The sequence below is a fragment of the Fukomys damarensis genome, unplaced genomic scaffold (assembly GCF_012274545.1).
Source record: "Fukomys damarensis isolate Sample0158 unplaced genomic scaffold, DMR_v1.0_HiC HiC_scaffold_19, whole genome shotgun sequence".
NCBI lineage: Eukaryota > Metazoa > Chordata > Mammalia > Rodentia > Bathyergidae > Fukomys > Fukomys damarensis.
This window is the reverse complement of record NW_022900931.1, coordinates 3,472,284-3,499,586: the sequence shown is the minus strand read 5'-3', so window position 1 is coordinate 3,499,586 and position 27,303 is coordinate 3,472,284. Positions and strand designations below refer to the sequence as shown.

The following is a 27,303-nucleotide window of genomic DNA, read 5'->3' as shown; positions in this document are numbered from 1 at the left end:
TTGGGGGCCCGGCCCACCCACCTCTGCCACGTCTGCCATCCCTCTCGGCACCCACCAGCATCTTTCCAATATTCCCGGTGGGCGGGGCCGAGCCGCAGCGGCCGCCTCTGGCCCCCCCTCCCCGGGCAGCCAGTGCCAGATGAGAGCAGGAGACAAAAGTAGCATTTTCCTCGTCCTCCTGGGCCGGCGGCAGGGCCTTTCCCAAGCGCCACTTGCTCCTGGCAGTCCTGCCCTCCCTACCTGGTGCCGGAGGGTCCGGGGCTCAGGCCGGGACCCAGGGACCCAGGGGTGATGGGTGGCCAGAATCCAGGAGGCCTGAGGGCCCAGTGGCCGGGGCTGACACCTGGGGACACCCACCCTCCTCCCCCTGCCAGGGTGACCGGCCAGTGCAGAGGACAGCACCTCCACTTCCTGGTTTTTGCCAAGCGTCTTCCTCCGGCACCTTGGTAAGTCACCTTCTCCCCTCTTCCTGCTGGAAACAGCAGAGGGCCCTGCCATCTTGTGCTCCGTGCCCGTTACATCTCCTCCTCTAATTGGCTCATCCGAAACCCCAAATTCTATTTCAGACCCCCACCACCACCATCTTAAAACTGCCGGGCAGAGGCAGAAGCCAAGCCCATTTATTTTTAAGATCCAAAGCTACTGGCTTTCGAAATCATAATAAAAATGAATGTTTGTTATTTCACAGTAGCTGCCTATTCAATTATAATTTGAACGAATGCTGCAGGAGGTACCCGGAGGCACGGCCTACCTTTTCTTGCCTGGTTGTCTTGCTTTGTTGCGGGGGGGTGGGGAAGAGGCTGTTGTGTTCATCACTGTCGTTATTTTTATTTTTGGCGGTGCCAGGAGTAGCAAAGGGAAAAACCCCAGACTCGTCCTCGTCTTCTCCCAGCAGCCTCTGCGGTGCGGGCAGGGGAGGCCGGACACATGGGAGGGAGGACTCTGCGTCCAGAAACAGAGGCCCTTTTATTTTGTCCTGCATCTCTAATGCTACCACATCACAATTTGGGGATCTAGTTCTTTCTTCCTTTCGTTTTATTTTATTTTTTGAAAAAAAGAAAAGAAAGAAAGCTCTCTTTTTTTGGCTCTCAGTTCGTTGTTGGGGGTGGGATCTGAGGTTGTGAGCTTTGCTTTTTAAGTACTTAAGTTTGGGGGTTCCACGTCCCAGTGCTGTGTCTGGCTGGTAACTGCCTGGGGGTGCAGTGGGCACCATGTACTAGACAGACCCTCGGGTGGTCCCCAGGCCTGCTGCCTTCCGGCCAGGACAGTGTGCCTGGCTATCTAGAGCCAGAAATGTGGCCACAGCGCTGGGATTCCCTCCAAGACCTGTGCCCCCTCCCGCTGTGCCGCTGCCATCCCGGAGTGGGGTCAGGGGCTGCCAGGGTTTGGCCTCGGGCCCTGCGGAATCGCTGCCCTTTCTCGGTGGGTTTCGCGGAGCTGGGCTGCCCACTCACCTCCACCCTTTGGCGGGCTGACAAAAGCGGCCCGACTCGGCCTGGTTTCCCACATTCAAGGGGAGCTGAAGTCTTGATTTATGGGAAATGGAAAATCAGACCCAGAAAGTTGTAAAAGCATGAAGAGGAAAATTCCCACGTAAATACATCTTTGTTTGACGAGTCCGGAGGAGGCGTGTGGGCACCTCTGAATCCGAACACGCAGCTCCGCTCACATGAGGGGTAGCGTGGCTGCTTTTGTTCTTAGATCAGGCAGCAGTCGCTACAGAGGGCTCAGGGCTGCAGAGACAGGCGTATATAGCGGAGATAATTAAAACATTTTCATGATTGTGACAGCCACATTCTGCTGCCGCAAGCTGGAGCATTTATCCCACCCAAATATTTATCAAGCATCGAATAAAACACTGGTGGCAAAATAAAAGTAATAGGGGGAAAAAAATCCAGTGCAGTGTATTTTAGAGGCGAAAGAGTCCAGACGAAACAGAGTTGGGAAGGAAGGAAAGGGAGCCTCTTTTTTTTTTTTTTAAATTCACAGTATTAATTAGCAGCGCACTCTTCACTCTTTTGGGGGCATAATTAATGTAGGTAAATAGAGCTTGAATCCTAAACTCTAGAATGATAAATGGTCAAATTCCCTGAGCAATAATTTACCTTCTTTTTGGACAAGATAGGGGCAAGCAGCAGGAAAAAAAAACAAAAACAACAGTTGATTTATATAAGTGAGGATTTTCATTCTGAGTTTGTAGTTTGCACTCTTGTGGCTTCTGTTTTGTGTGTGGACCTCCTATACCTGTGGTGATTTATTTATCATCTGAAGTTTTTGACTGGGTTACCAATTGACCACCCTGAAAAAACAAACAAACAAAAAAACAGTAAACTGCAGTGGATTCTGTTTCTAAAAAAAATTATCAGCCAGCATCTCAGCAATCTCCCAGGAGCCCAGGACTTCTGGGCAGTATTTTTGGGGGGCCTGGGCCTGCCAGACAAGTGCTGTACCACCGAGCTGCGCCACCGGGCACCTCACCCCTTTCCTTTTCTTTTCTCTTCTTTTTTTTTTCTTTGAGAAAGTACCACGCAAAGCACGCTCCACATCGTTGCCTCTATATAAATCCCACTATAGGCTGAAATTATACATTCTCACGGCACAGATGGGCCGGTCTGTCATCGCGCCCGCCCGGCACTTGTTGGAACACACAGCGTATTTCGATTGTGAAGTCGACAGTTTCAAAGAACTGGGGTCAGAATAAACAAGCTGCATCGTGTGTAGAAACAGACTTCTTCGATGATCTTCTCACCCCCTGGAAAATTTGGTATAGTGGCAACCGTCACCTTTGTCAAATTTTCATTTGATTTCTGGTCTTCATCTTTTAAAGCTCCCTTTGCCCCGTGTTGAAGGACATCGCAGGTTTTAATTTATGGCCAGTTTCTGTCTTGTTTTTTCTGTATGAACTGCGTAGTACGAGACTTCAGTTCCGACTCGTGGGGTGTGAGACTTCTAAATCGAATATCTTCCTTCTCTGCAGGGAAGAGCTTCACTCACTAGCTGTTCTGTGAGAACTTAGGTGGAAATTATTTTGAGATCTTTGTGGAAAATTAGATGATATTTTGGATGGCCTAAAGATCTGTTTACATCCAAACTTTTTAAAAAATTATGCAGGTAAACTACATAGAGGAGCTATAAATTTAAAAATTATCTCACCAAGATAAAGTAGAGAATTTATTTATGTATTTATTTAATTTTTTTTGGTACCGGGGATCGAACTCGGGTCCTTGCACTTGCTGAGGCAGGCACCGGAACCGCTAAGCCAAATCCCCAGCCTCAGTATTTATGGTCCATATCAACACCTTCTAGGGCAGAGCAGTTTTATGGCCACAGTAATTCACGAATGATGGTAACTGTTTATTTTGCGAATTTGCACATAAGTATGACATGATCAGCTCTGAGGCTTTGCGTTTTTTTCCCCTCCCCCTTTCCCATGTCTTAAGCATCTGCCCTTCATCCAGAATCTGGGGGCGATCTGGACAGCAGCTCCTCACTGGGAGACGGTGTCCTGCATTGGGGTGGGGCAGGGCCCTGTTCCCAGTGGACCCTGCGTGCTCACGCAAGCACTTTGGTGTCGTTTGTTTTGAGGGCTGTACCTGTTGCTATAGATGTTAACGAACAACAGCAGCAATGAAAAATTGGTGAAATTTGGGGGGGGAGCTATGTTCCCTAGCTGCTCCTTAGTCTGGTGTTTTTGGTTTTCTGTTTTGTTTTAACTTTATTTTTTTTCATGTTTTTTGTTGTTCTGGAGCAGGGTCTCACTTTGTAGTTCAGGCTGGCCTTAAACTCACTACATGGCCCAGGCTGGCCTCGAATGCCCAGCAATCCTCCTGCCTCAGCCTCCTGAGTTCTGGGAGTACAAGGTGTGGTGCCAGATTTTTAACCACTTTGTCCTTTCCAGCTGGCCTGTAGTCTGTAACCTGCTGTCGTAGAGTCAGAGGAGTAAGCCACTGGCACAAGTGTTCTAAAGAGGTACAGAATGAGATGGTCCTGGTGCCAGGGTAAGCATGCCGGTGGTGATAGCTGTGACAGTGGTAATAAATAGGGCTTCTACTTTCGCCATTGGGGCCGTCCTGTGGCAGGATGCCCTTTATGTTTGGAAAAGCAAGTGCTCTAGAACCAAGAGCCAAGCCCTGGGTTCAAGGTGAGACTTGTACCTCTCAGAGCCTCAGTTTGCCTGTCTGTAAAATGGGCATGGCAGGTGTAATCAAGCTGACCATCTGGAGAGCTTGCCCTTGAGAGTGCCCTCTACTGCTGACACTCGTTCGAGTCTCAGGAAGCGCCTGCAAGGGAAGGTCCGCCTCCCCCTGCCACACGTTGAAGCAGTGACCCTTGAGAGATACTCTGTGTGGCTTCCCAGAGGTTCAACCAGCAGATGGGATCCGGGCCCTGCCATGCCTGCCCTGGAGTCTCCGGAGTGTTCTGCTGTGGCATTCACTGGTGAGCGTCACTGAGTCTGTGCAGGTGGCCAGGCAGACATGCACGGAGCTGGGTCAGGCACCGCACGTGTGCATGCTGTGTATTCATCACTGTGGTCCTCGGCCCGGCTGGCGGCAGTGGTCATAGAGGCAGACCGGTCCCTTCCAAGTGGGCACAGGCACGGCCTAGGGGCCATGATGGTTGCCCTCCCGAGCCTCCGAGACACCCAGGGTTTCTTGGAGCTTCTCTGTTCTCCCTGGAAGGCCCCGGCCCGGCCACCGCTGTCACCTCCTGCCGCCATTTGCACGCTGAGACAGTGGCAGGGAGCCTCCCAGCTGGCCACGCAGGAAATGGCGCCGGCTTGGCCCGGGGCAGGATCCAGGAAGGCGGGCTGGGGGTGGGGGTTGGCTGGAAGCCCCGTGTCGCCTGAGGACAGGTGTACACCCGGGGGACACCAAAGGGCAGGGGCCGGGGTGGCAGTGCGATGCATCCAGAGCACCCGGACACTCGTCATGCCACCACGAGGGCCTCCGAGTCCCGGCGTCACAGGAGTCTTGGTGCTGGCCAGACGGTGCCTGCTGAGACAGTGCCGTAGGGGCTCAGGAGGAAGAAGTTGGGATCTGGGCTCCCTCAGAGACGTCTGCTGCTTCTGCCTTGCTGTCCCTCACTGTGAATTCAGTGTAACAGTGGCCACATGCAGGGGTGCGCCCGGACGGGCAGCAGTCGACAGTGGGCCCTGGGCCCTGAGACTCTCCCGGCACCTGTACACCCCCATGGGGAGCAGCGGGTGGGGTGCCTTGGAGGCAGCTGGCCACGCCGGCATGTGCGGAACCTCTGACCCAGTTTCCTGGGCGCCGGGCCCTGCCCAGGATTCCTGTAGTGGGTGTGCCCTGCTTCCGGCACCGCGTGGGTGGAAGGAACCGGGGATCTGTGTTCCTACCCTGCTGGGGCTCCCTGCTGGCATGCAGCCATGTTTGACTTGGGGGGCTGAGGGGTCCCCAAGGGACCCACCGTGCCCTCGTGGTGTGAGTACATGTGACCTTGGGTGGCCGCTGTGCCCAGTCTGTTCAGCCACAAAGGAAGGCCCAGTGGCACAGTATGGGTGCCCTGCCTGGTACAGAAGTGAGGTGCCAACCCCTCTGGGGCAGTACCACTTGTATCTCGGGCCTCCAATCTGTGATCTGTGAGACGGAGTCATGCTCAATTGACCCGTGTGCCACCTGGCCGAGGGGTCAGCCTGCAGGTGGACACTACAGGGACCAGCCAGGCCACTGTAGCCTCAGCCAGGTGCCATGGCAGGATGGGCATAGCTCCCATGGTCAGTGTGTCCAGCTGTCAGGGCAGGGCCAAGCCCTGCTGGCAAGCCCGGGGAGACCTGGAGTGCCCATTGGGGAGAGCCAGGGCCATGTGGTTCCAGGAAGGGGTGCCAGTATGTCAGATTCCCCAAGAGGGCTCAGCTCCTCAGGGTGGATGGGGGTTTTGTTGAGTACCTACTAGCATCAGGCCTGGCTATGTCTTTTATATCCTTTAAAAACAAAAACAGCAAAAAAAAATTCAGCAGGCCCTGTGAATGCGTTGATCTCAACAGTCATGAAGCTGAGGCAGGAGGATCGCTGTCAGTTGGAGGCGAGTCTGTGGAGTACACAGGGTAAACCTGGTCCAGTCTAGCAGGGTGCAGCTGTTGAGTTTTCTGCACAAGTAACTGCAGCTCAGAGAAGTGAAGAAACTTCTCCCGTCACACAGCAAAGGGGTAACAGAGCCTGCACCCTAACCCAGATCTTTACCATGTGGTACCCTGTTTATCTTCAGCCTCTCTCAGATGCCAAATGTAGCCAGCTCTTCCCAGACACCCAGAATGAGGACTTGTCCCCAGGGCCTGAGTCGCCTCATGCTGGCTCTGGGGACACTAAGGACTGACCCCCGCTGGACTGCTGTCACCCTTCCTCTGAAGCCCACTGGTTTGGGCTGTCCAGCGCCCCGGACACCCTGCCCTTGTGACCTGGCGCATCAGCTGAGCCTTGGGGTTGCCTTTGTCCTCCGAGTCCTACGGCCCAGATGCTGGGGCTGGGCTGGGCTGGGACAAGGCCATGTGGTCCAGTGTCTTCGCGTCAGGACGGAAGCGAGTGAGCCCGTGGGGAGGAAACCACCCTTCTCGTCCTTACGGATCAAGGCAGCACGGAGCACTTCCACCCTCGGGCCCTGACTGCGGGGTGCAGGGTGACCAGCCTGGCGCAGCCTGGAAAGGAGGCCCGGCTGGGCTGTCCAGAGCCCAATCCAGCAGACCATGCAGAGGGACCGGCCAGTACCGTTCCGTGCCACGTCCCCCGTGCCCATGAACACAGCTTTCCCAGTGGGTCCAGGCACGGAGGCTTCCCCCAGAGTCACCAGCAGGCTGAGATGACCCCAGCAGGATTCAGGCCCAGTGGGGGGAGGTTCAGGCCCACCACGTCCCAGGCCCCTGCCAGGCCACCCTGAACAGGCCACATCTGCTGCTGCAGCCTCGCCAGAGCTCCGCCTCCCTCCCATCCCTATGGCAACGGGAGTGGGGGGAGTGGCTGGCCCGCTGACTGGTTTCCATTAAAGCGCCTGCTTTCCTGGAGCCCGGGGTGTCCCGAGGGGCTCTATCTTCGTCTGTGGAGCCCCACTCGGCCTGTGCCAAGGAACCCAGGGTCCAGCCCTGGCCTCCTTCATCCCGGTGCCCAGAATCCTGCCCACGGTGGGGCTGCTCTGATCTGGCAGGCTCTGGCCAGCAGCTGCTGTGGTCCTGGGTTGAGCCCTGGGCCTGAGTTAGGGTCCCTGAGCCCGTCGCAGCGCCCCTTCCTTTCTCGGGGCCTCGGTTTACCCACCTGTAACATGAGAGGGGTTGGATGGTTTCTTAAGTTCCTTTCAGTGCCAAAACAGGAAGCAAAAGGAGAGCCCAGAGCCGCCCCACAGCCAGCCCTCTGGTCCTGGGACTGAGGATTTGTTTGTTTGACTTCACAGAAGGTTTTTTTAAGGGCAGGACTCACGGAGCTTGAGCAGAGAAGGAGAGGTCAAGCGCCAGCAGGAGCCCAGGGACACTCAGTGGGGAGGCCTGGCTCTGCGGGGAGCCGGCGGCCTGGCAGCTGTGCCTACCACACCCTTGGCACCTGGTGACCTGGCCATGAACGCGGGGAGCAAGGCTGGGATGGTGCCCAAGATGGCGAGAGGTCAGCAGTGGGGGCAGAGAATGAGCTCCAGCTTTTGAAAATCCGCAGCCAGCTCAGCCCCGGGGAAGGCACTGCGGTCAGTTGGGAAGAGCTGCCAGGCCAGCCCGACCCACGCTCCAGCGGCCCAGCACCTGCCTCCTCTGGCCCCACGGGAGAGGGACATTGGTGCAGGCCCTCGGGGATGCTTTGCCGGCCTGATGGCTGCTCTGGCTCCTCCCTCAACCGTCTGGGCCGCTGCCTGACTATGGAGAGGGGTTCTGGGTGCAGGGGTCACGGAAGCAGTTCTTTGGGCTGCAGCTCACTTAGCAGCAGGGCGAATCAGCCCAGTGACTTGGGCAGGACCTTTACCTCCCCTGGCCGCCGTGTCCTCGTCCTTGGGCGGGGACCGTGACCCTGCCCCTCAGCCTGTGGGAGAACAGAGTGAAGGAGGAGGCTGCTGTCCATCCCGGGATAGTGACAAGGCCCATGGGCCCCTTGAAAGGTGGGTGTGGAGGCATTTCTGGTTTTCTGCCCTGGGCAGGGATGAAATTTGGGTTGGGGTGGTTGCACCTGGCAGCCACCACTGTGTGCACACACACATGCACACACACATTCACCCGCACACACACAAGCCCGGCAAAAGTAAGCCCAGGGAGCCTGTGCAGGCAGTGGGCTGCCGCTGGGCCCAGGCTTGATTTAGACATCCGGGAGGCTGGGATAATGTAGGAAATGAAGGAAATTTCCCCAGGGAAAGGGGAAGACAAGACAAGAGGAGCTTAAGTGCCCGGATAATTAGAAAGTGTGGCAGGGTGATTTATGGGAGGCGCCCAGCTCCTTGGCGTCTCTGCCACCCCCTCCCACCTGTGCCCTGGGGACCTTCGGGGTAGGCACAGCCACACCCAAGCCCCACTTCGTCTCCCGGGGCTGAGCCCTAAGTGGGCACTGGGCAGCAGGTGTGGAGGAGGCACAAAGCTTCTCTGTGTGCCAGACTGCAACATCGATATCTGGGGTGACCTCACAGAACCCCAGCCACCAGAGGGGAGGGGAAGCTGGGGCCTGGGGCACTCAGCCCCTCACAGGGCCTGTGCCAGACCCGCCGCTGTCCTGCACACATCCTGGGCCTTCACCACTGCCTGCTGCCTTGGTTTCCCCATCCACCTCTGACATGGGTGGTCTGCGGAACGTTCTAGGGCCTGATGGCATCCCTGAGCTTTGTTCAGGGCCCAACTTGCGGGGTCCCTGGGGGTGAGACAGTCACACGTGGAGACGGAGGAGTCAGTGCACTGCAGCTGATGGGTGTTGATACTCTGGGCAGCCCGCTCACCCAGGCTGGGATGTTTGTGACACGGTGACCCAGTGGACACCCTCATGGGCCTTCCGCATGGCACCCGTGGTCCCTACATGTGAGACCCACACATCCACAACCCCACCTGGATGGATGCACTGTGTACAGAGCTGGGCAGAGGATCGGGGTTGCTTCTGCATTCTCTGCTTCTCAGTCCCAGAGCTTTGCTAAAGAGAGCCAGGTGTGATGGCGCAGGGCTGTAATCCCAGCACTCTGGGAGGCTGAGGCAGGAGGATTGAAAGTTTGCATCCAGCCTGGGCAATTTAGTGACCTAATGAGACCTTTTCTCAAAACAAAAAAGGCTGGGTATGTAGCTCAGTGGGAAGTCCAACGTCCAGTACCAGGAAAACAAACAAACAAAAAAATCGCAATGTCTCCAAAATCCCGAATCTGGCTTAAAATGTACATACTTCTTTTGCAACAGAGGGAGGGTTTATACGAAACTGAGCACCTGGCCGAGGTGAAACAGAGCTGGGTTATCGCTATTCGTCATCCCCGGAAGAGAGACAGCTCCGTGTGCTGAGGTCCGGGGCTGTCTGCCGGGCGTGTTTGCCATTTGAGTGGAGCAAGGGGACCAGGCTCTATGAGGCCAGCTCCCCCGTCCAGTGAGGCTGACGACCGTCACAGTGACACTGCTTTAGGGAAAATCTAGCCTCCTTACCTCTCACCCCAGTGCAGCTAGGACAAACACCTCGGTCTGGAGTCTGACTCCATGTTTGAGATGGAAACAAGCCCATGACTTGGTTTTCCCCTCACACTAGAACCCCAGCCCTACCGCCGCACAGGGATCAAACCCAGGGCCTTCATACTGAGCTATCCTCCCTTCCCTTTTTTAATTTTTTATTTTGAGGCAGGGTCTCTGAGTCGCTGAGGTGCCTGAGCTGGGCTTGAATTTGCCGTGGGGCCATTCTCATCAGTAGGAGAAGCACCTCCTTCAGGGACAACCGAGGGGCTCGGGACTCACTGGGCAGACATCTTGTGCACTCAGTGTCTAGGGCATCTTGGGTTGGCCTGGTCTCTCTGCCGTGATGCAGGACAGCACATGTTCTGGCCCAAGGTCCCCAATTGTGTGCTCCTCTCCTGTACCCGCTTCTCTGGCACCGTCGCCATCCTCTGAGCAGAGTTGTGGTCCTGGGCACTGGCCACGTGCCTTGGCCTCCCTGCCTGGGCCCTCTCTGGAGCCAAGAAGAGGGTTGGGCGAGTTTTTCAATAGCTCCCTCGACCCCCAGCAGGTCCCACAGAAGCCGTCCGTGGGTCCCTCCCAACCCTGGAGCCTCAGGAGCCCCACAAAACCAAGCCACAGAGGTGGGGACTGGAGCTCATGTCCACCAGAAGTGGCCCCAGTCCAGGTGGTGGTTCTGGGGTGGCCATGCTCAGGCGACTGGGGCACCTGACTGGCTGCACCTTCTTGTGCCCCGGGGTCTGTGAGAGCTGGGACACATGGGCATGCGGGGAAAGAAATGCTGGGGTTCCTGCCCAGAGGGTGGAGCAACCCTGGCGAGGGCCACCTCCTGGGCCTCAGTGTCCCCCTTACAGGCTAGGCGGCCATTCAAGTCAGACTTCGGTGGCAAGGACCATATTGGGGTTCTCGTTCTGAGAGTGAGGACCGTGGGGCGCCTTTCCCGTCCCGTGGTTGCCAGGCACTGAGCTGAGCCCCAGGACACATGGCCATGTAGGAGAGGTCCCAGGACAGAACTCCCAGGCCTGGGGCGCAGCAGTGCAAGTTCCGTGAGCTGAGCTGCAAGGACCCAGGTCTGGTGCTGTGCCTCCTGGGAACGTTGAGAGTCTCGGGTCAGAACCCCTGCGAGTGGCAGGTTGTGGTCCTCTGTGTGGGTGTGGGGGAACTGAGAGGTGCAGGGGGAGGCGCTGACCCCCCTCTGTCCCCCTCTGGGGTCCTGAGCCACCTGCTGCACTGACATCTCCATCTCCTTATGTCTTGCAGGATACAGCTGTCACAGAGCGGAGCCCACATCAGTGGGCACTGGGACCCCACACCCAGGTAGGGCTGGGTAGGGAGGGCCTACCCGGGTTCCAAGAGCCTTGGGGTCCTGGCCTGGCAGAGAAGGGCCATGCACCGGGTCCTTCAGGGAGTGGAGGGGCAGCCTGACTTCATGGCCCTGTGCTGCCCAGAGTCCCTGAGGGGCTTAACCAGCAACCCCCAGGCCTGCACACAGGCCAGGGACCGTGCCCCTGAGGAGGTGGCCTAGCCCAACCCAGACTAGCTGCCCAATCAGACAGGCTTTGATGATGCCTGAGCCTCTGTTTACCCACTCATAAGATGAGCAGGAGTTTTGGGGTAGACAGTGAACCCCAGAGTGCCTGTGGCCTTGTAGGGAGCTGGACAATCTTCCCCTGTAGTAAACGCCCTCAGGATGGGAGGCCACCCAGACGTGTGGCCCCGGTGTCCCACGCTCCCTTTCCTTAGCCTGTCACGGTGGAGCCCATGCAATGCAGGCCACCTCTGTCCATGAGGCCCCAAGGGTCTCAGGGCCCAGAGCCCAGGCCTGCTGTGGTCACGTGGCTTCCAGTCAGTGTCACAGCCAGGGAAGTATGGGTATGGAGGTGACCCAGCTGGGTGGGGAGGGGCCTGAGAAGCCCCACGACAGCCATGGCTCTGCCCACGTCACCTGCTCCTCTGAGGCTGCTGCTGTGTGGCAGTGGCATTGCCCAGCCCTCTGGGCTTTAAGGTCCTTACAACTCTTTGGACCCAGTATCAGGTCCCCAAGGATACACGGGGGCAGCCACGCCTCGGGAGGGCTAAGGCATAGCATCAGGTCCAACCCCTAGAGGTCCCCACCCCACCTTCACTGCTGGGGTCCTGGGAGGTCATGGTAGATCTGGCTCCAGACCTATGCAGAGGTGGAGCCCAGTCATATGCGAGGAGGGAGCCGGGGTATTACCTGCTCCCTTACTTATGCCCTGCCACAGAGAGAATATGGGCCACTCGGAAAGATAAAAACAAGCAAAGGGAAAACTGAAGGTAGGCCTAGAAGCACACCACCAAGAAGCCTCCCCGTTGCTGGTGGAGACCTGTAAGCTCAGCTCTGAGCTTCCTGGATTCCAAAGCCAAAAGGAGAAGCCATCACAGTAGTAAGTGACATTTGGGAAGAACTGACCCCAGCAGTGATAGTGAAAATGGACCCACGCTGAGTGCCAGATGTCCCCAACCCCCAGCCACGGAAGGCAGGGAGGGAGAGAGGGAGCTCCTTTCATGTCCTGAAAGCCCAACCCTAAACAGGCCACACCAGGCAGAGCCTGTCACTTACAATCACTGGGTCCACACACTGCTACTGCCTGGCACCCCTTGGGGCCCAGCGCAGGGAACCAAGATGTCTGAGGCACAGGGTCTGGACACAGTGTCCCACAGACAGGGTGGCTCCCTAGCCTGAGAGCCACCCGGGGGGCCCAGGTGCGGGGCCCAGGCCTCAGGAGTCTCCGGACCTGGTAACCAAAGTCGGCAGGTGAATGGGGGTGGGGCTCTCACACACCAGGCCGCACCCAGGCCTGACCGCAGTGTCTCCCACCAGGTCTCACCTGCTGCTGGCAACTTCCCCAGGAACAGGGATGCTGCAGCCCAGACTACATGCCCAGGTCAGTACAATGCTCGTAGTGCGGCTGGAAATTGGGGCTGTCACCCCGTCCTGGCCACCGCCTGGAGCCAGACACCTGTGGGTGATGTCTACGTCATCTCACAGGCCTGGGGACTCCCATGCGCCCTGACCCATCTGGGCTAGTGCTGACCGCTGCCCCTGACGCCCACAGCCTCTCTGCAGTGGCGGGACCAGGCTTTCTGGGAAATCAGGGGCCAAGGATCTGCCAGGGACGAGGCCTAGGAGCCTTTCCAGGTTGGCTACCATGAGGTTCTGGAACAGTGGCCTGGCCTGTTTGCCTTCCCTGTGGTGCCACCTAGGACTCAGTGCATCAGCCCTGTGTCCCAAGGGTCCTGGGGCCTGGGCTGCCTGGTCCTCTGCTCCGGGCTGTGCTGTGTCTCAGCCTCACATGGACCCAAGCATGCTCCCACGGTCCCCATGTCCTGTGGGCACAGTGGCAAGTAAAACCATGACCCAGGTGGGTCCTTCACATGGACTCTAGTGCTCCCTGGGTCTTTGACCTCCAAGTTCTGTCGTGCAGGGAGTCACAAGGGCAAAGTTCCTAGACCAGGGCCGAGTCCCAGAGGGTTGCGGCACATGTGCCGGGCTGGTTTGGTTGTGTCTTCCAGGGCTGAGGATTGAACCCCAGGAGCTCACGCACGCTAGGCAAACACTCTACCACTAAGCCATGTCCCCAGCCCTTTTTAAAAATTTTATTTTGAGTTGGGGTCTGAGTGGCCCAGGATAGCCTTAAATTAGCAGTCATCCTGCCTCAGCCTCCAAAGGAGCCGGGGTCACAGGTGTGCAGGGTGCGGTTTTTAATTGACTTGAACTTGCTCTCCTTGAAGTCAGTTCAGAGAGGGACCCAGGACAGGGGAGGCCCAGTCATGGTAACCCTGCTGGCCCTGTCCCCTACCACTTCCACCTGTTGTCATGGACTCCCTGGCGGGCAGCGCCTGTCCATTTTTGGTGCCTGTGGTAGGCGTACAACCCACACTGAGCCATGGCCACAATGCCTGTCTGAGGGGAGTCACCTGTCCCTGGGAGGACAGGGAGACGGGGGGTGCACGGGAAGTCTAGGCTGGGATGTGGGTGGGGGCTGGAGCCCCCCCCTCAGCTTGGACAGGGTCGCGGGCGGGGGGACCCTCGATGGTGGGTGAGCTACTGACCTTCTCACTTGCAGGTGAAGGAGTGAGGGCAGATGTCCAGGTGGCCTCGCGCAGGCTGGGAGGGACAGGTCTGCTCTAATACCAGGTGACCAGTTTGTCCTGTTTGCCCTTTAAAATACTTTGTGCTTGGTCTTTCTATCCCAGGAAAATGTGAACAAAAGCCAGCATCAGAGGGCCCCGAGCCACAAAAATGCCTGCCAGACCCAGAGGGCCCTGAGGAGAGGTGGGGCCTCCTTGATGTGGGGCTTCCTGGGGTTCCCTGGGCAGAAGCATCCAGGCCCCTGGCAGCTGTGTGACCCCAGGCAGCTCAGCACCTCTGGGTCTATGTTCCCTGACCCCTGGCACTGGGGAAAACTGGCCCTCCCACACCACTCTGTGACTATGCAAAAGCCACTGGTGTGATGAGCATCCACACTGGCCTTCCCTGGGGGACGTGTGCCCTGGCACTGGCTCACATGTTGGCAGCCATATTGGGTGGATTGGAATTTGAACCCAAGACCCTGTGACTGTGAGGTAGACCTGCCCCCCCACCAAGGAGAAGTAGAACCTAGGGGAGGCCCTTGGTGTGCCATCCACTCCTGGGGTTGTCAGGGCAACTGTGGTTGCACAAATGACAGGCTGGTGGTACCACCTGCCCTCAGTACTGCCCATGTTGCCGTGGCAACCCCTTGCTGTAAGGAGACTGTGGGCTTCTTCCCAAGTCTACCCTCTTGTTTTCTGACACAGACCCTGTCCCCAGCTGTGAATCAGCTGGTCCTCATCCAATGCCTGAGTCTCTGGGTCTGTGAATATCATCTGCCCCTCTGAAATCCCTGCAGGGCTCCACTGCTGGCCACCCCCCACCACAGGCCTCAGTTTACCTGTCTACAGAGTGGGATTGTTTCCCACTGTATAGGCCAGGAGGGGTGCCAAGGCTGGACATATGCCCCCTAGAGCTATTCTGTTTGTCTCTCCTACATCCAGGGCAGAGCAGAGGAAGAAGACATCCCTGCAACTACCTGGAGGTCCTCCTTGGTGGGTTCTGTGGGTTCATCGAGGGCCCACTGTCTGCCTTGGACTGGATGTGAGAGCAGCAGTATTAGTTGGGAGCTGTAGTCTCATGAACAAGGGTCAGGGAAGGAGTTATAGGTTTTGGGGGGTGTCACATATTTGGGAAGTGGCTGGGACAGAGTAGCTTGACACACATAGGCAGGACCCAGCGGTGGAGAAGGGTCCTCCCACATCCCCTTGATGGCCACCTGGTAGCTTCGCCAGTCTCTGGTACAACCAGTCCTGCTGGCCATCCTTGGTCCTGTGGGCAGCATCAGTCCCTGGAGTACAGACCTGCCCTTGGGCCACCAGGCTAAAGGCCACCAACCTAGCAAAAGCGGGTCCACTCTTCCCTAAGGCCAAGGTGAAGAACTTTAAATCCAGGCCACGCAGTCTGCTGTGGAGGGCTTCAGTGCTCTTGGGCAGGAGGAAGGTTCTAGAAGGCCTGCCTGCCCTGCTCCCTGGCCAGGCCATCCCAGGGCTTCGTGCAGGGCAGTGCCCCATTTTTGGAGTGGATGTCCCTCCTCCTCCTCCTCTCTGCCGGCTTCCCGCTGTTCCCCGCCCTCTGGTTTCAGCCGCCTTTGTCTTCCCGAGCTCCACAAAATGGCCGCCGCAGTCCTCCGCCATTTTGTAACTGAAATGGGCAGTGGCCTTAGGGAAAGTGGGAGGGAGACCTCTGACCACTGCCTGCCCTGGGCGGCCTGGATGGAGCCCAACACCAGCCCCACCCTGCCTGGTCTTGGCCATGGCTGCCCCGGCTTTGGCATAGTCAGCCGCTTGGCAAGGCAGCCTGGGAGACCTGGCCCCTTACCCAGCCCTGCCCAGCCCCTTGCCACCCCTGAGGCTTCCCCACCGAGCAAACACTAAAGCTGTGGTAGTTGGGGGAGGCTTAGCCATTGAGGGTGCAGTGAGGATGGTTCTAAAAAGGACCTCTGCCCACAGGAAAGGGGGCAATACCCTGTGACCCCTGCTTACTCCTTAGCCCTTGGCCCCTGGGAACCTCAGGGTGTCCTGGCTGAGCAGTGCCAGAGCCTCCTGGTGGTTAGTGAGGCCTCTACAGGTTCCACCCATCCCCAGGAAGCAGGCCAGGGTGCTTCCAGGGAGGAGACTGCCCAGTCCCAGGAGCAGGGCCCAGGCTGCCCAGACATTGCTGTGCACAAGTTGGAGCCAGCAGCTGCTCATGGGGAACCCCCCCGGGCCTCCTGCTGAGCTTCCTGCCCTATTTCTGTCTGGTATCAACAGGTCCCTCCTCTGACACCCCAGTGCTCTGTGGATCAGAAGCAGCACGTGCTGGAGGGTGTACGGGATGCTGGCCAGCCTAGCCTGCTGCTAGGGGGACAGGGCACTCTAGGCCTCCAGGCAGCTTTTCAAGATCAGGAGAGTGTCTACGTGGAGGACAGTGTGGGTACACCTGATAAAGGTGCGTCTCGCCAGGTGTGGTGAGATGTGGCTGGTGGCTATGCTGTGGGTCAGGTTCTTGCTGTGGAGGAGGCCACTGGTATACAGCAGGGCCCTGCCCTAGACCTCTGAGTGGCTCAAGACCTTCACAGATCCTAGACAGAGCATTCTGTGACCTGGAAGTGATGTTTGTGGTCCTGGATCCTCCTGAAGACCCCAGAAAGGACAGGATGGTAGGAGGTCACCCACTGCCCACCTGCCCAAGCCAGTATTGTCCTACGTGTCACACCAGGCTGGTGCCTCCTGGGAGGGAGCACAGGAGCCCAGGCTTCCCCAGGCAGGAGACATCCCCAGAGAAGGGCCAGGCCCCAGCCGTGAATGACGGGGAGAAGGAGATGCGAATCTTTGGAGATAAATTGAGCCTTGGAGGCTGCAGGATTGCCTGGGGGTTAATCGAGTTGGGAACAGAGAGGCTATGCGATTCCACCTTCCTCTCTGGGCACCGAATGAATCCTTGGACCTGACCCTGGGGTATGATTCCCAACTTTCCCGCTTCCATGAACAGCACCCACTGAGCCTGCCAGCAGCTGGTTGCTGTGTGGAGACAGCAAGAGTCTGGGCTGTGCCCCCAAACCTGCTGCCTGGGCCCCTCCTCAGCTCAGAAGCTGCCAAATTCACTAGGCCTTCTGTGGTCACTGCCTGTTGTCCTTCACGTCCTCCCCCAAGCCTGGGGGCTCCAGGGACAGGAGAGAGCCTGGGAGGGACAGACTCACAGGTGGCATTTCCTGCCCTATGTGCCAGGCTCAGCAGTTCCAGGGAGGGGACCTGGGTCCCAGCAGCCCCAGAGGGCTGGCCGGCCGTGGGTCCCATCCAGGGCCTGTGACACCAGATCCCAGCTCATCTGCCACTGCGTCCCCAGGATGCAGTTCTAGGGACCTGAAGGCCTCTGGGTGCCTGCTCCTGGCCCAGCCACATCCCAGCTGGGCCAGAGACGGTCAGCGAGCCTGCGCTGTCTCTGTGTAAGTTTGATATTTTTATAGGATGGTCCTTTTGGCTGTGGATGTTATTTTTCTTAATCTCACATGAAGACATTGTAGTTTTGGGCTCCTTAAAATACCATGACCTGGCATGGCCCCATGGGTGTGGCCCACTTTGGGGTGCCCCAGCCAGCCACATCTGAGCCCCAGCCTGTCCAGGGCTCGCGTCTCGTTAACTTTATGGGCCTTGCGCAGGGAGCCCCGGATGCCAGCCCTCCGTCCTTCCCAGACGCCATTGTTGGCACGGCTTGCTGAGCAGAAACACTGGCTGCTTTATGGGAGAAACCTAATCAGGGCGGGCAGGGGGGCCGGTGGGGGGGATTCTGGCTCCCAGTGGCCCTGAGCCAAGCCTGAGGTGACTTCAGGGTGACACTGTCTGCCTGCCTCGCTCGCTCCAGACATCCACCCAGCCCTGAAAGGGCCACCTGCCCACTGAGGCCTCCAAGCACCTGTCCTGGCTGGCCTGTTCCTCCCCAGCCTGGCTACCCAGCACCCGCCCAAAGGCAAACACGCGTGAGGTTAGGCAGGGCCTGGGAGGTGGCAGATGGTGGGGTGTCTGCTGACTGCTCGCTCCCGGCAGCTTCTACTCAGCCTGCACCATTCACTCAGGACTGCCCACCCTGCTGCCTGGCCCCGCTTGGGACCCTTCCCTGCCATCCCCAGGCTCAGGCTGGAGGTCACATCCTGGGCCGGGCTGCAGGGCAGGGGGAACTGGCACATCTCAGTCCCCACCCCAGACCTGAAGGTGGGATCTTTTCCCCACTGGTTCAGAAACGGCTGCCCCACTCCCCGTGACTGGTCGTTGTGTAAGAAGTCATCTGGATCCCGTTTAGGGTCCCCAGGTGAGGAGAGTGGCGTGGGTTCTGCCCAGAGGCCGCAGGGTTGGGACCTTGGCACCATCCCGACATGGAGGGTGGGCTGGGCCTGGAGCTCTGGGGTGGAGCAGGGACCCCAGGAGCAGGGGGCCTCTGAGGAGGAAAGTGGGCCAGCAGCATCTGGCATTGGGACATCCTGGACAAAAGCCGGGAGATGGGAGGGGAGGCCTGGCGGGCATCTGAGGAGGCCCGGAGGCCGGCCCAGGGCACTCGGCCACTCCAGGCTGGCAGGATGTGGGAAGGAGGGGGCACACGGGGGCGTCTGCCGTGACGGACGGACAGCCAGGTGTCGGGGCCTGTGCTCAAGGAAGGGGGCGCCACCTCAGGTCCTCACTGGACCTTCACAGCCAAGTGGGTTGGTCCTGTCGGCCCTGGCTTTTGGGGTCCCCAAGACTTGGAGTCCCTGAGTGGCCTGGCACTGCTGAGTGCCCCAGCAGCCAGGTGCTGTGTGCCTTCCCCAGGCCTCTGTCTTTGGAGGCTGAGGCTTTTTGCTTCTGTTTCTGAAAACCCAGCAGGTCCGAAAGGTGGCCGAGTAGAGTTTCTGTCCGCAGCAGTCATCCAGCCAGCGCCGCCTACCAGGCAGCCCTGCCCCGTGCCCCGCTCTGTCGGCTTGGCAGGCCGGTTCAGATCCCAGAAGGGGAGGGGCCCAGGTCAAGGTGCCACCCCGCTGCCTTCCTCTGGGCACTTCCAAGGCCAGGTGGGGGCAGACGGTGCTTCTGGCCGATTCCAGATAGGCAGGACCCGGAGCTAGCGTCCTCCCGCGTGACCAGGCTACAACAGCTGGCTCCCAAGCAGATGGCTGGGCAGTGCCAGGAAGGCCTCATCACTCCCATTGCCACAGGGTCCAGAGACCCCACAGCACTCTCCTCCCAGCGCCCCCCCCCGCCGCTCTGCTTGGACGGATTTTGGAGACACCCAACCCTGTCTGTCGACCAAAGGTCCAGAACGTTGCGATTTCCTTCTGGGGCCTTATAGGGCAGTGGGGTGGCCGCCACCATTACCGGACAGGGCCTGCATAGGGCAGGGGGTAGGCAGCACCAAGTGCTCGCCCTGGTGCTCACCCCACTGACTGAGGGACCCGGGAGGGAGGGAGTATGGTGCCGGGTGCCCGAGGCGGTGCCCTGCACCCGGGGACAGCAAGCCAGACAGCACGCAGCCCCTCTTCTGAAGGTTAACACGTTAGCCCAGCTCTGCAGAGCCCCGGGGAAGTGAGGACCCGGGAGGACTCTATGCCCTGCCACCCAGCAGTGACTTCTCCACACCGCCCTGGCACCCCGAACCCTGGTCCCTGAGGAACAGGCACCAGGCTCTGATGCCCAGCAGGGTCTGCAGGCCCACCTCCCTGGGCAACCAGGTGTGCTCCAAAAAGAGGGAGCAGCAACCCGTGGCCTGTCCTGCCACAAGGTCTGCTCGGGCTACTGTGGGTGGCAGAGGCAGGACCAGAGCCCTGTGGGGGAAAAGGCCACTGCCCACCCAGAGTCCCAGTGCCACACCCTGTGACAGCACTGAGCGGAAAGTGACAGCCTCCTTCCTGGTGTCTCCCAGGCAGGCGGAGCCCCTCGGGGACAATGTGGCCACCCCTGCCTGGGTAGCAGTGGTCCAGCAGCCTGTGACAGGCTCCCCTCTCCTGCGTGGGTTGGCCATGTCCTGTGGCCTTCTGTCCCTGGAGACGCCAGTGGCCTCTTGGGGAGTTCTCAGCCCCGGGATCCACATCTGCCTCCCCTTCACCCCACTTCCTGCTCCAGGAGGCACCCGGAAGCCACGAGTCCCTGCCGGCGTGAGACTGACCGCCCTTTGGGGTGAGGTAGTAGGTTGTATAGTTTGGGGCTCTGCCCTGCTGTGGATAACTATACAATCTACTGTCTTTCCTGAAGTGGCCGTGATATCTACGGTGGACACAGCACCGGGCCCTGACTTGGGGGGCGTGGGGGGGTTGTGGGGGTCATGGCTGCAGAGCAGTGAGAGGTGCAACAGAATCAGGGGGCTCTGTGTGTTGGCCTTGCCTGCCCCAAGGATGCCCGTTCTGATGCCTGGCACCTGCCCAGCCCACCCCACTAAGTGTCAGGCCTCTGGTGAGGTCAGTGACTGCCCAGGCAGGGAAGGTATCCCAGGGGCCTTTGCCTAACAGGAGGTGAGAGGGATACTCACCGAGACACCAGCATCGTCTCCGTCTCCTGCCCTGCGCCCCACTGGCCCTGCAGCGCTGGTGGCCGAGGCCCACAGGGCAGGGTCAGAAAGCAGGGCGCAGGGCAGACCCTCCTGGCAGTGAGAGGGCACCAGCGGGGTGAGGTAGTAGGTTGTGTGGTTTCCGGGCAGTGATGTCGCCCCTCGGAAGATAACTATACAACCTACTGCCTTCCCTGAGGAGTCCTGTGACATCTCCAGGAGGCCACCACAGCGGCCAGGTGCTGCGAGCGACGCTGTTCTGACAAGGGAGTGACAGAGCTGGGGCTGCAGCGAGGCCCCCGAGCCCAGGCCTGGTCACCCTAATGTCCCCCACGGCCAGGGTGGGTAACAGGAACGAGGCGCCTCCCTCCTCCTGTCTGCTTAGTCAGTGGTCATTTCTGCCCCGCCACCGGTGCCAGGCCTCAGCCTCGGGGCAGCGGCGTCTTCCTCCCTCAAGTCCCCTGTCCTGCCCCCATCCTATGGAGGGGAGGCCCCAAGGAGGTTAACCAGCCCTGTACCCGGTGGCTTTCTGAAGGAGGTGACGCCAACCCCCGTGTCTCTCTGACCTCTAGGGCCTCTCCACCGGTGTGTGTCAGGACACCCCAAAGGCAAGCATGAGGGCAGGAGTTGTCCCTCAGCCAGCAGCTGTCTGTGGGTGTTCCAGGGCCTGTGGCCCAGGGCAGGTCACCGTCTTCCAGTGTGAGCACAGAGGGTGGTGTCTGATTTAAGGGATGTCAGGCGCCACCTGCTGCCCTATCCAGGGAGTGGCCCGGCCCAGACCGGAAGCTGAGGTTGTGCGGTGGCCCCAAGGGACCCACCAAGGACAGGCTCCCTTGTGTGCAGGCCAGGGTCCCTGAGGTCCACGAAGGCCACCTGTGACCTTGGCCCCAGGACGGATGGCCCAGCAGACCCCACCCGTAGAGCTGAGCCCGGGCCTGCGTGGTGACGGGGACACCGAGGGACAGGGCTGCCGTCCAGGACCAGCACTGAGGAGAAGCACAGATAAGGGTATCAGAGCCACACAGCCGGGCCCACATGTTCATCAGCGGGCAGAGCTGGGGTCCAGGGACAGTTAGGGACCCACATGTCACTGCCTTCAACATCCAACAGGAGCCAGTGTGGTTGGCTCGCATCTGAAGTCCCAGCACTGGGGAGGCTGAAGCAGGAGGACTGTCATGAGTTCGAAGCCAGTGTGGGCTACGTAGTGAAACCCTGTCTCAGATAAGTAGATAAATAAATTGAAATAATGAAAAACTCTAAAGGAGAAATGAACTTTAAAATATTGGACACAGTGATATAGGTACTGACATATAATGAACGCACAATATTAATTTACGGTGTGCTGGTAGGTAACTTGTGGTGAACATAGACTATTACATGACACACAGTGAATGTGTCTTATGTTTGAGGTGGGTGGGTGACAAGGCTGAGCTCAGGGCCTCTGCGCTAAGCTACATTCTCCTCCTGCCTCAGCCTCCCAGAGGGTTGGGATAACGGGTGTGTGCCGTCACGCCTGATTTGTCTTTGTGCTGCGCCAGTCGTAAACCTGTTGGGGGGGTTTGTTCATGGAGGAAGGGCCCAGGAAGGCCAAGTGCCCGCCCCACGGGAGGGTATCCTGGGCACCGCCCTCAGAGGGTGAGCGCCTCCTTCCGTTCCGGGCCGACTTGGACCTGCTTCGAACCTTGGAACCACCGACCCGACAAGCCCAGACTCGGCGCAGCCGGGAGCCAACCGCAGCCGGCGCGTTCCCAGCAGCGCCACCGTGTGGCAGTAGGAGGCGGTGCCGGCCAAGAGCTGTGATCGCCGCGCTCCGCCCACCCCAGCCTGAGCCGGGTCTGGGAAGGGGGCGGAGCGGCCTAGGGGTGTCTGTCCTTCCCTTGCCCTGCACTACCCGACCCCTGCCCTGGGACATAGCAACAGGAAAAGGCTGCCGGCACAGAGAGAGGACTAAGCGCAGAGCACAAGGTCGGCTCTTGTACACACCCCACGTCCTGCCACACACAAGCCAGGTGAGAGGAGCCAGAGGAAGCCGCCGAGTCCAGGCGACCTGCGGGGGGAAGGCCGGTGTGGCTGAGCCTCGGCAACCGCGGAAGTGAGGCTGGGAGAGGACAGGAGCCGCGTCTCCCTGGCCCTCCTGCCAGGCCCCTCTGGAGGACTTCTGCTGAGGGGTCAGGACAGGCGGGGCTGCGGGTGCTGCACGTCCCCTGCCTGGGGAACAAAGCCCAGGCCACACCGTCCATGCCAGCCCCCAACCTCAGGGCTTCCAAGCCCCCGGCAGCTGCCCAGCTGGGACCCTGCCAGGACCTAACCACAGTGTGTCCACCCAGGCAGCCAGGACGTTCTCTTGGGTGACACTCGGTCCCCAGTGCATGGACCGAGGCTCAGAGGGACTGAGTGACTTCCCGAACTCCACGGTAGGTCAGGGGGAGCCAGGGTGGGTGGCTGGCTCCAGCATGTGGCTCATTCTGGAGCGGAGAGCCTGGGCCGGTCGAGGTTCCAACGACAGAACAGGGGCAGCTGCCTGGCCTCGAGGGGCCGCTTCCTCAGGTGGTAGCCAGAGGAGAGGCGTGGCCTCTTGCACTTGGAAACGGAGCCTCTGTCACCCAGTTAAGCTCTGCTGTCCCTTCGACCTTCACATCGGCTGCCCAGGGCCTGGGGAGCTCTTCTGGATCCTGGCAGGAGCGGGTCCTTTGTGGGTGCCTCCCACTTCCATCATGGGACCTGACAGGGAACCCCGGGAGCCCAGCACCTGGCCCAGGGTCCACATCCCGGCTGAAATGAGGAGGTCCGGTGCTCGAAATTCCGAGCAAGCTCAGGGTTTCATTCAGGAAGCAGTCAGGGGCCCAAGAAGTCCCCAGCGCCTGCTCCTGAGCCTACATCCCTCGTGCTCCCAGTGTCCCCGTGGAGGGACCAAGGTGGCCGCTCTCTGCAGGGAAGGGGCCGGGGCCCAGTGAGAGGGTCCCAGAGGCTGGGCTCTGCTGTGCCCAGTGCTGGCCCTGGTCACTCCGTTAGCCCAGCAGGGAACAGGGTGGTCCCTGGGGCCAGGAGTTCATCACACTGTTCAGGACTGGGGAGAGGTCTCTCTGTCCAGCCCATGCCTATCTCGGTCCCATAGTGGCCTCATATGCAACCGCATGGGGTTCTGTCTTTGCTGCCCCTACCAAGAGTGGGCCTTGGCACCCACCCACCCCTGGAGCAGTAGCTACACATTCAGTGAATTAAAAAGAGCACCAAGCAAGGTGCCGTGAGTGCCAATCAGCAGCAAGAAGCAGCCCCTGGGGACCCAGCTGGGGAGGTCGCTGCTGTCCCTGATGCTCTAGAACTCAGAGGGGCCAGGGATACACCCATCCAGAGCTGCCACCCACAGCATCTGGTCCTGGAGTCCTGCCCCAGAGCCCACCAAAGGCTCTGACAAGGCCTGCAGCAGGTGTCCTCCTGCTTCAGCCCTCCTGACTGTTCACAGCCTCCCCATTCCAGCCCCCAGCTCCTCAAGTCCCCCAGGAGCCATCTGTCCCCCAGGGCATTGGCCCAGCCTGGCCACTATGAGGGCAGAGGTCCACGCAGGCAGGGAGCTCTGAGAGGGGCAGCCCCTGAGGCTCGGACCACGGTGGCGACCGGGGACAGAACTGGTGGCATCGTGCCCCAGACCTTGCCGAACCCCATGGTTCCCAGCCTGGCCTCTCATTCTCAGACCCAGCCTCCTCCCACTTCACTGATGCCCCCCCAGCGACTTGTCAAAGCCAGGGCCTCCAGGCAGCCACCCGGCCCACCTTGCAAGAAGTGAGAGCCAGCGGTGTGGTCCCTCCTCTTGTGCCCACCTGTGCCACCCAAGGAGCCTGGAAACCTCGTCCCCTGACCCCCCACGCTGTGGGTCAGAGCCCCTCCCACCCCAGCCCAGAGGGAGGCAGACTAAGGCTGTGCCCACCGGATGGGGACAGGGCCTGGCAGGCTATGCACCAAGGGGTCCCGGAGCTCCGGGTGCCTCGGGTCTCCTGCACGGCCCTGCTGCCAGTGGACGCTTCGGGCTGGGCCACCGGGCTGAGCAGAGCACGGCGCCCAGACCTGAACTTCATCATCTCACGCCAAGACCCTGAGTGGGGTGCTATGGCAGTGGGGCCCCTGGGGCTCAGCCTGGCCAGGGTGGCAGAGCAGGCCACCCCTGGGGGCACACAGCCCTTGGGTGCTGCACTCCAGGTGGACTTCCATCCTGGCGGAGATGGCCCAGAGTCTCTGTCCCCCAAGGCCAACAGGTGCAGGACGGGCTTTGGGAGCCCCAGCCCCATCCCTGTGGCAAGCCCTGCCTCCTGTGGAGCCTCGGTTTTTCTGTACTCACCCGGTGGAGGGCTTGGACTCCGGTCTGGGTTGCTGCCAGCCACAGCCTGGCGCACAGTGGCTCCTGATTTGACCAGCAGGTGGCGCTCGGAGTCCAGGGAAATGTGCTGGGCATAGCTCCAGGTTGGCAGTGGTGTGGGTGCACACTTGACCCCAGGATGAGGATCCCTAGCAAGACCGAGGAGGTGGGGGCTGGTTCAGGGGAGCAGGGGTCCGTCTTCTCCAGCTGCAGTCTGGGAGACACCGCTGGTGGCTGGAGGGAGGAGCAGGGACGACCTCCGAATGCACACGTAGGACTGCTGTCCCTTGTAGACAAGACCGTCCCCAGCAGGGCCACCCCCAGAGTGGAGGGTGCTGATTCAGGCCAGACTGCAGGGAGCCATGCTGCCCAAGGTCACACCCGCAGGAGATAAGATGGCCGGAGAAGGGCTGAGGGAACCACTGCTGTCCACCGCCTCTCCGGGGTCCTATGAGTCTCATCTGTCCCCAACACAGAGGCTGCGGTCACTTGTCCCATCTCTGTGCTCCATACAAGGAAGCTGAGGACCAGAGAGGTCAGTGCATATCAGGTTACACAGCAGGGGAGGGGACAGGCATGGTGACAGCCCAGCCACCACCCTCCTGGAGCCTGGTGCCATCTTTCCCTGAGGGGACCCTTCAGTTCCCAGGACCCCCAGAGCACAGGCTCACGGGGTGCCGGAGCAGTGCGGGGTCCAGGCGGGTGGACGTAACAGCTGAAAGTGCCAGTTTCCCAGTTTCCCAGTTCCCCAGCCTGGCTGACTCGGACCCAGTGGGGGGCAGTGGGCAAGGGCAGCCCAATGGCCACTGGGGCCGGCGGGCACTGAGTCTCAGCCAGGGCACCTTGCCTGGGAGTGCTGAGCAGGGCCACCTGCCTGGCTTGGGCATGGTCCTGAGGGGGGCAAGACCGAGGCCACTGCTGCCACCCGTCTGGGCCCTGCTTCTGGATGGTGCTCCCTGCCCAGAGAGCCTGGCGCGCCTGTGTCCTCCCCTCCTGGTTCCTCACCCAGCCTCAGCCTGAACCCCCAAGTCTGTGGACCCCCCCCTCTCCTTGCCAGGGTTCTAAACAGCCACAGGAGGCCACAGCCCCCCACAGCATGTGTCCAGCCTCCGCTCACATTAGGCCCATCTGCTGCCCTCTCTCTGGCCTCCTCTGCCCAGGTCACCACTGACTGCTACCCCAAGGGCACCCCGCTGCAGCATCCTGTCCCACACCAGGGCAGTCTCTCTCTCCCCATCTTTTTTTCCCTCTGGTCCTGGGTATCAAACCCTATATTGTGGAGCTAGCCCTCTACCAGACCTTTTTTATGTTTTATTTTGAGACAGGATCTCACTAAGTCACTAAATTGCCCAGGCTTGAACTTGTGATCCTCCTGCCTCAGCCTCCTTAGTGCTGGGATTACAGGCGTGCACCTCTGTGCCCAGCTATCTCTCCCTGTCTTTGGGATGAGGAGATTGTAGCTGAGAAAGGTAGCAAGCCCTGCCCAGGGCTCTGCAGCCCAGAAGACACCTGTTAAGAGTACCCAGGCCCTGCTCAAATGTGTCCCGGCCACACCCAGGGGAAAGGTCACAGGGTGCCCTTGGGACCCAGCCAGGGAGCTGGAGCCTGGCACAGGCAGCTCCTCCCCACCCCACCCCACAGCTCCGCCTCAGAGCTGCAGTGCCCAGGTGCACCTAGGGAGCCTCTGAGGAGTCCAGTCTGGACAGGGAGACACCTCAGGGTGAAAGAAGCTGTGGGGCCCAGCTGGGGTCCTTGTCCTCTACATCCCACACCCAGTGCCTACTGAGCACCGAGCTGACACTCTGAGCATCTGTCAGACAGATAAATGTGTGAGCCTGGATCTAGGCTTTGAAGGATGAATAGGAGTTTGTGGCTGGGACGAAGAGAGCCAAATCCCAGGTAGAGCGTAGACGGGAGCTATGTGTCTGTCCTGGTCCCACCTCGTGGCTCCACCCCCAGGAAGTCCTCCCGACCGTGGGGATTACCACCCCCCTTCCCGTCACTCCTGGCGTGGCAGGACAGCATTCGTGGGGTAGATGGGGACATGGAGGCCCAGAAAGGTGCCTCAGGCTCAGCCGGGATGGAGGAAGTTGGGAGGCCCCTGCCCCAAATCTCAGGCTGACTGAGAAATGGCACAGCCAGGCAGAGGCCTCCCTAGGGGCCCCTTCCCATGGTAAGCGACTCTGCCACACCCTATGCTGTCTCTGTCCTCCCGTCCCCAACTTCAGCTGGCAGCCATGGCTTCCCCACCCTGGCTCCAGCCACCCCTTGGCAGGGGCTGGGCCAGCAGGGCACTTCCCAAGGGAACCCAGGTCCCCCTTCTGAGTCCTCAGCCTTGCTCCCCAGGAGGGTTCCCTGCCGGGTCACCAGCGGCCCCGAGGCGCAGGCATGGGCCCAGCCTTGCCAACAGGAACCATGGATGGGCAAGACCAGACCAGGGAGGGGCAGAGCTGGGCATGGGTCTGCGGAGGTTCTGACCTGACATCTCCCGCCACGGCCTGGCAGCACCCTCGGTAGCCATGTGCTCAAGGCTCAGAGGACCCCAGGAATGTGGACTCAGCCTCTGGGCTTGGCTGAGCCCCTGTTCCTGTCTGGCGGAATCCGGCTTCACGTCTCCCCACCTCTCCCCAGCAACCCCTGCCACAGATCATACACGAGCGTGCAGCCAGAGCAGAATCTGTCACCTGGCCTGGACGGCTCCCGAGACCGAGGGCAGTGTGTCCTCAAACCTTAGATCTAGGTGTCCCCTGGCCTCCTGTG

At 59.8% G+C, this 27,303-nt stretch overlaps 1 protein-coding gene and 1 long non-coding RNA gene across 6 annotated transcripts in view; both read left to right on the top strand.

Moving 5' to 3' along the window:
- The window catches only part of LOC117286936, a 28,724-nt gene extending 7,328 nt beyond the window's left edge, over positions 1-21,396 (top strand). For 2 of the 5 annotated variants that reach the window (XR_004518092.1, XR_004518094.1), the window contains exons 2-3: positions 10,871-10,927; positions 12,456-21,396. This is a non-coding gene — a long non-coding RNA (uncharacterized LOC117286936). Of the gene's footprint in view, positions 1-31; positions 447-10,870; positions 10,928-12,455 lie in introns of those variants that run through there. The other 3 variants (XR_004518096.1, XR_004518095.1, XR_004518093.1) reach the window with 3 other exon arrangements.
- A 22-nt stretch (positions 21,397-21,418) lies between these two features.
- Positions 21,419-27,288, top strand: LOC104869210. The gene is made up of 2 exons (XM_010634324.3): positions 21,419-22,201; positions 22,520-27,288. Exons 1-2 carry the CDS (start codon positions 21,758-21,760, stop codon positions 23,144-23,146), a joined length of 1,071 nt encoding a protein of 356 aa, XP_010632626.1. The 5' UTR covers positions 21,419-21,757; the 3' UTR covers positions 23,147-27,288.
- The last annotated feature ends 15 nt before the right edge of the window (positions 27,289-27,303 follow it).

Bases quoted from the DNA above. Each gene is read 5' to 3' on its own strand.
- LOC104869210 (XM_010634324.3), top strand. From the start codon at position 21,758: ATGGAGGAAGGGCCCAGGAAGGCCAAGTGCCCGCCCCACGGGAGGGTA. The intron at 22,202-22,519 runs GTGAGAGGAGCC...GTGTCCACCCAG, and splicing joins TCCTGCCACACACAAGCCAG to GCAGCCAGGACGTTCTCTTG.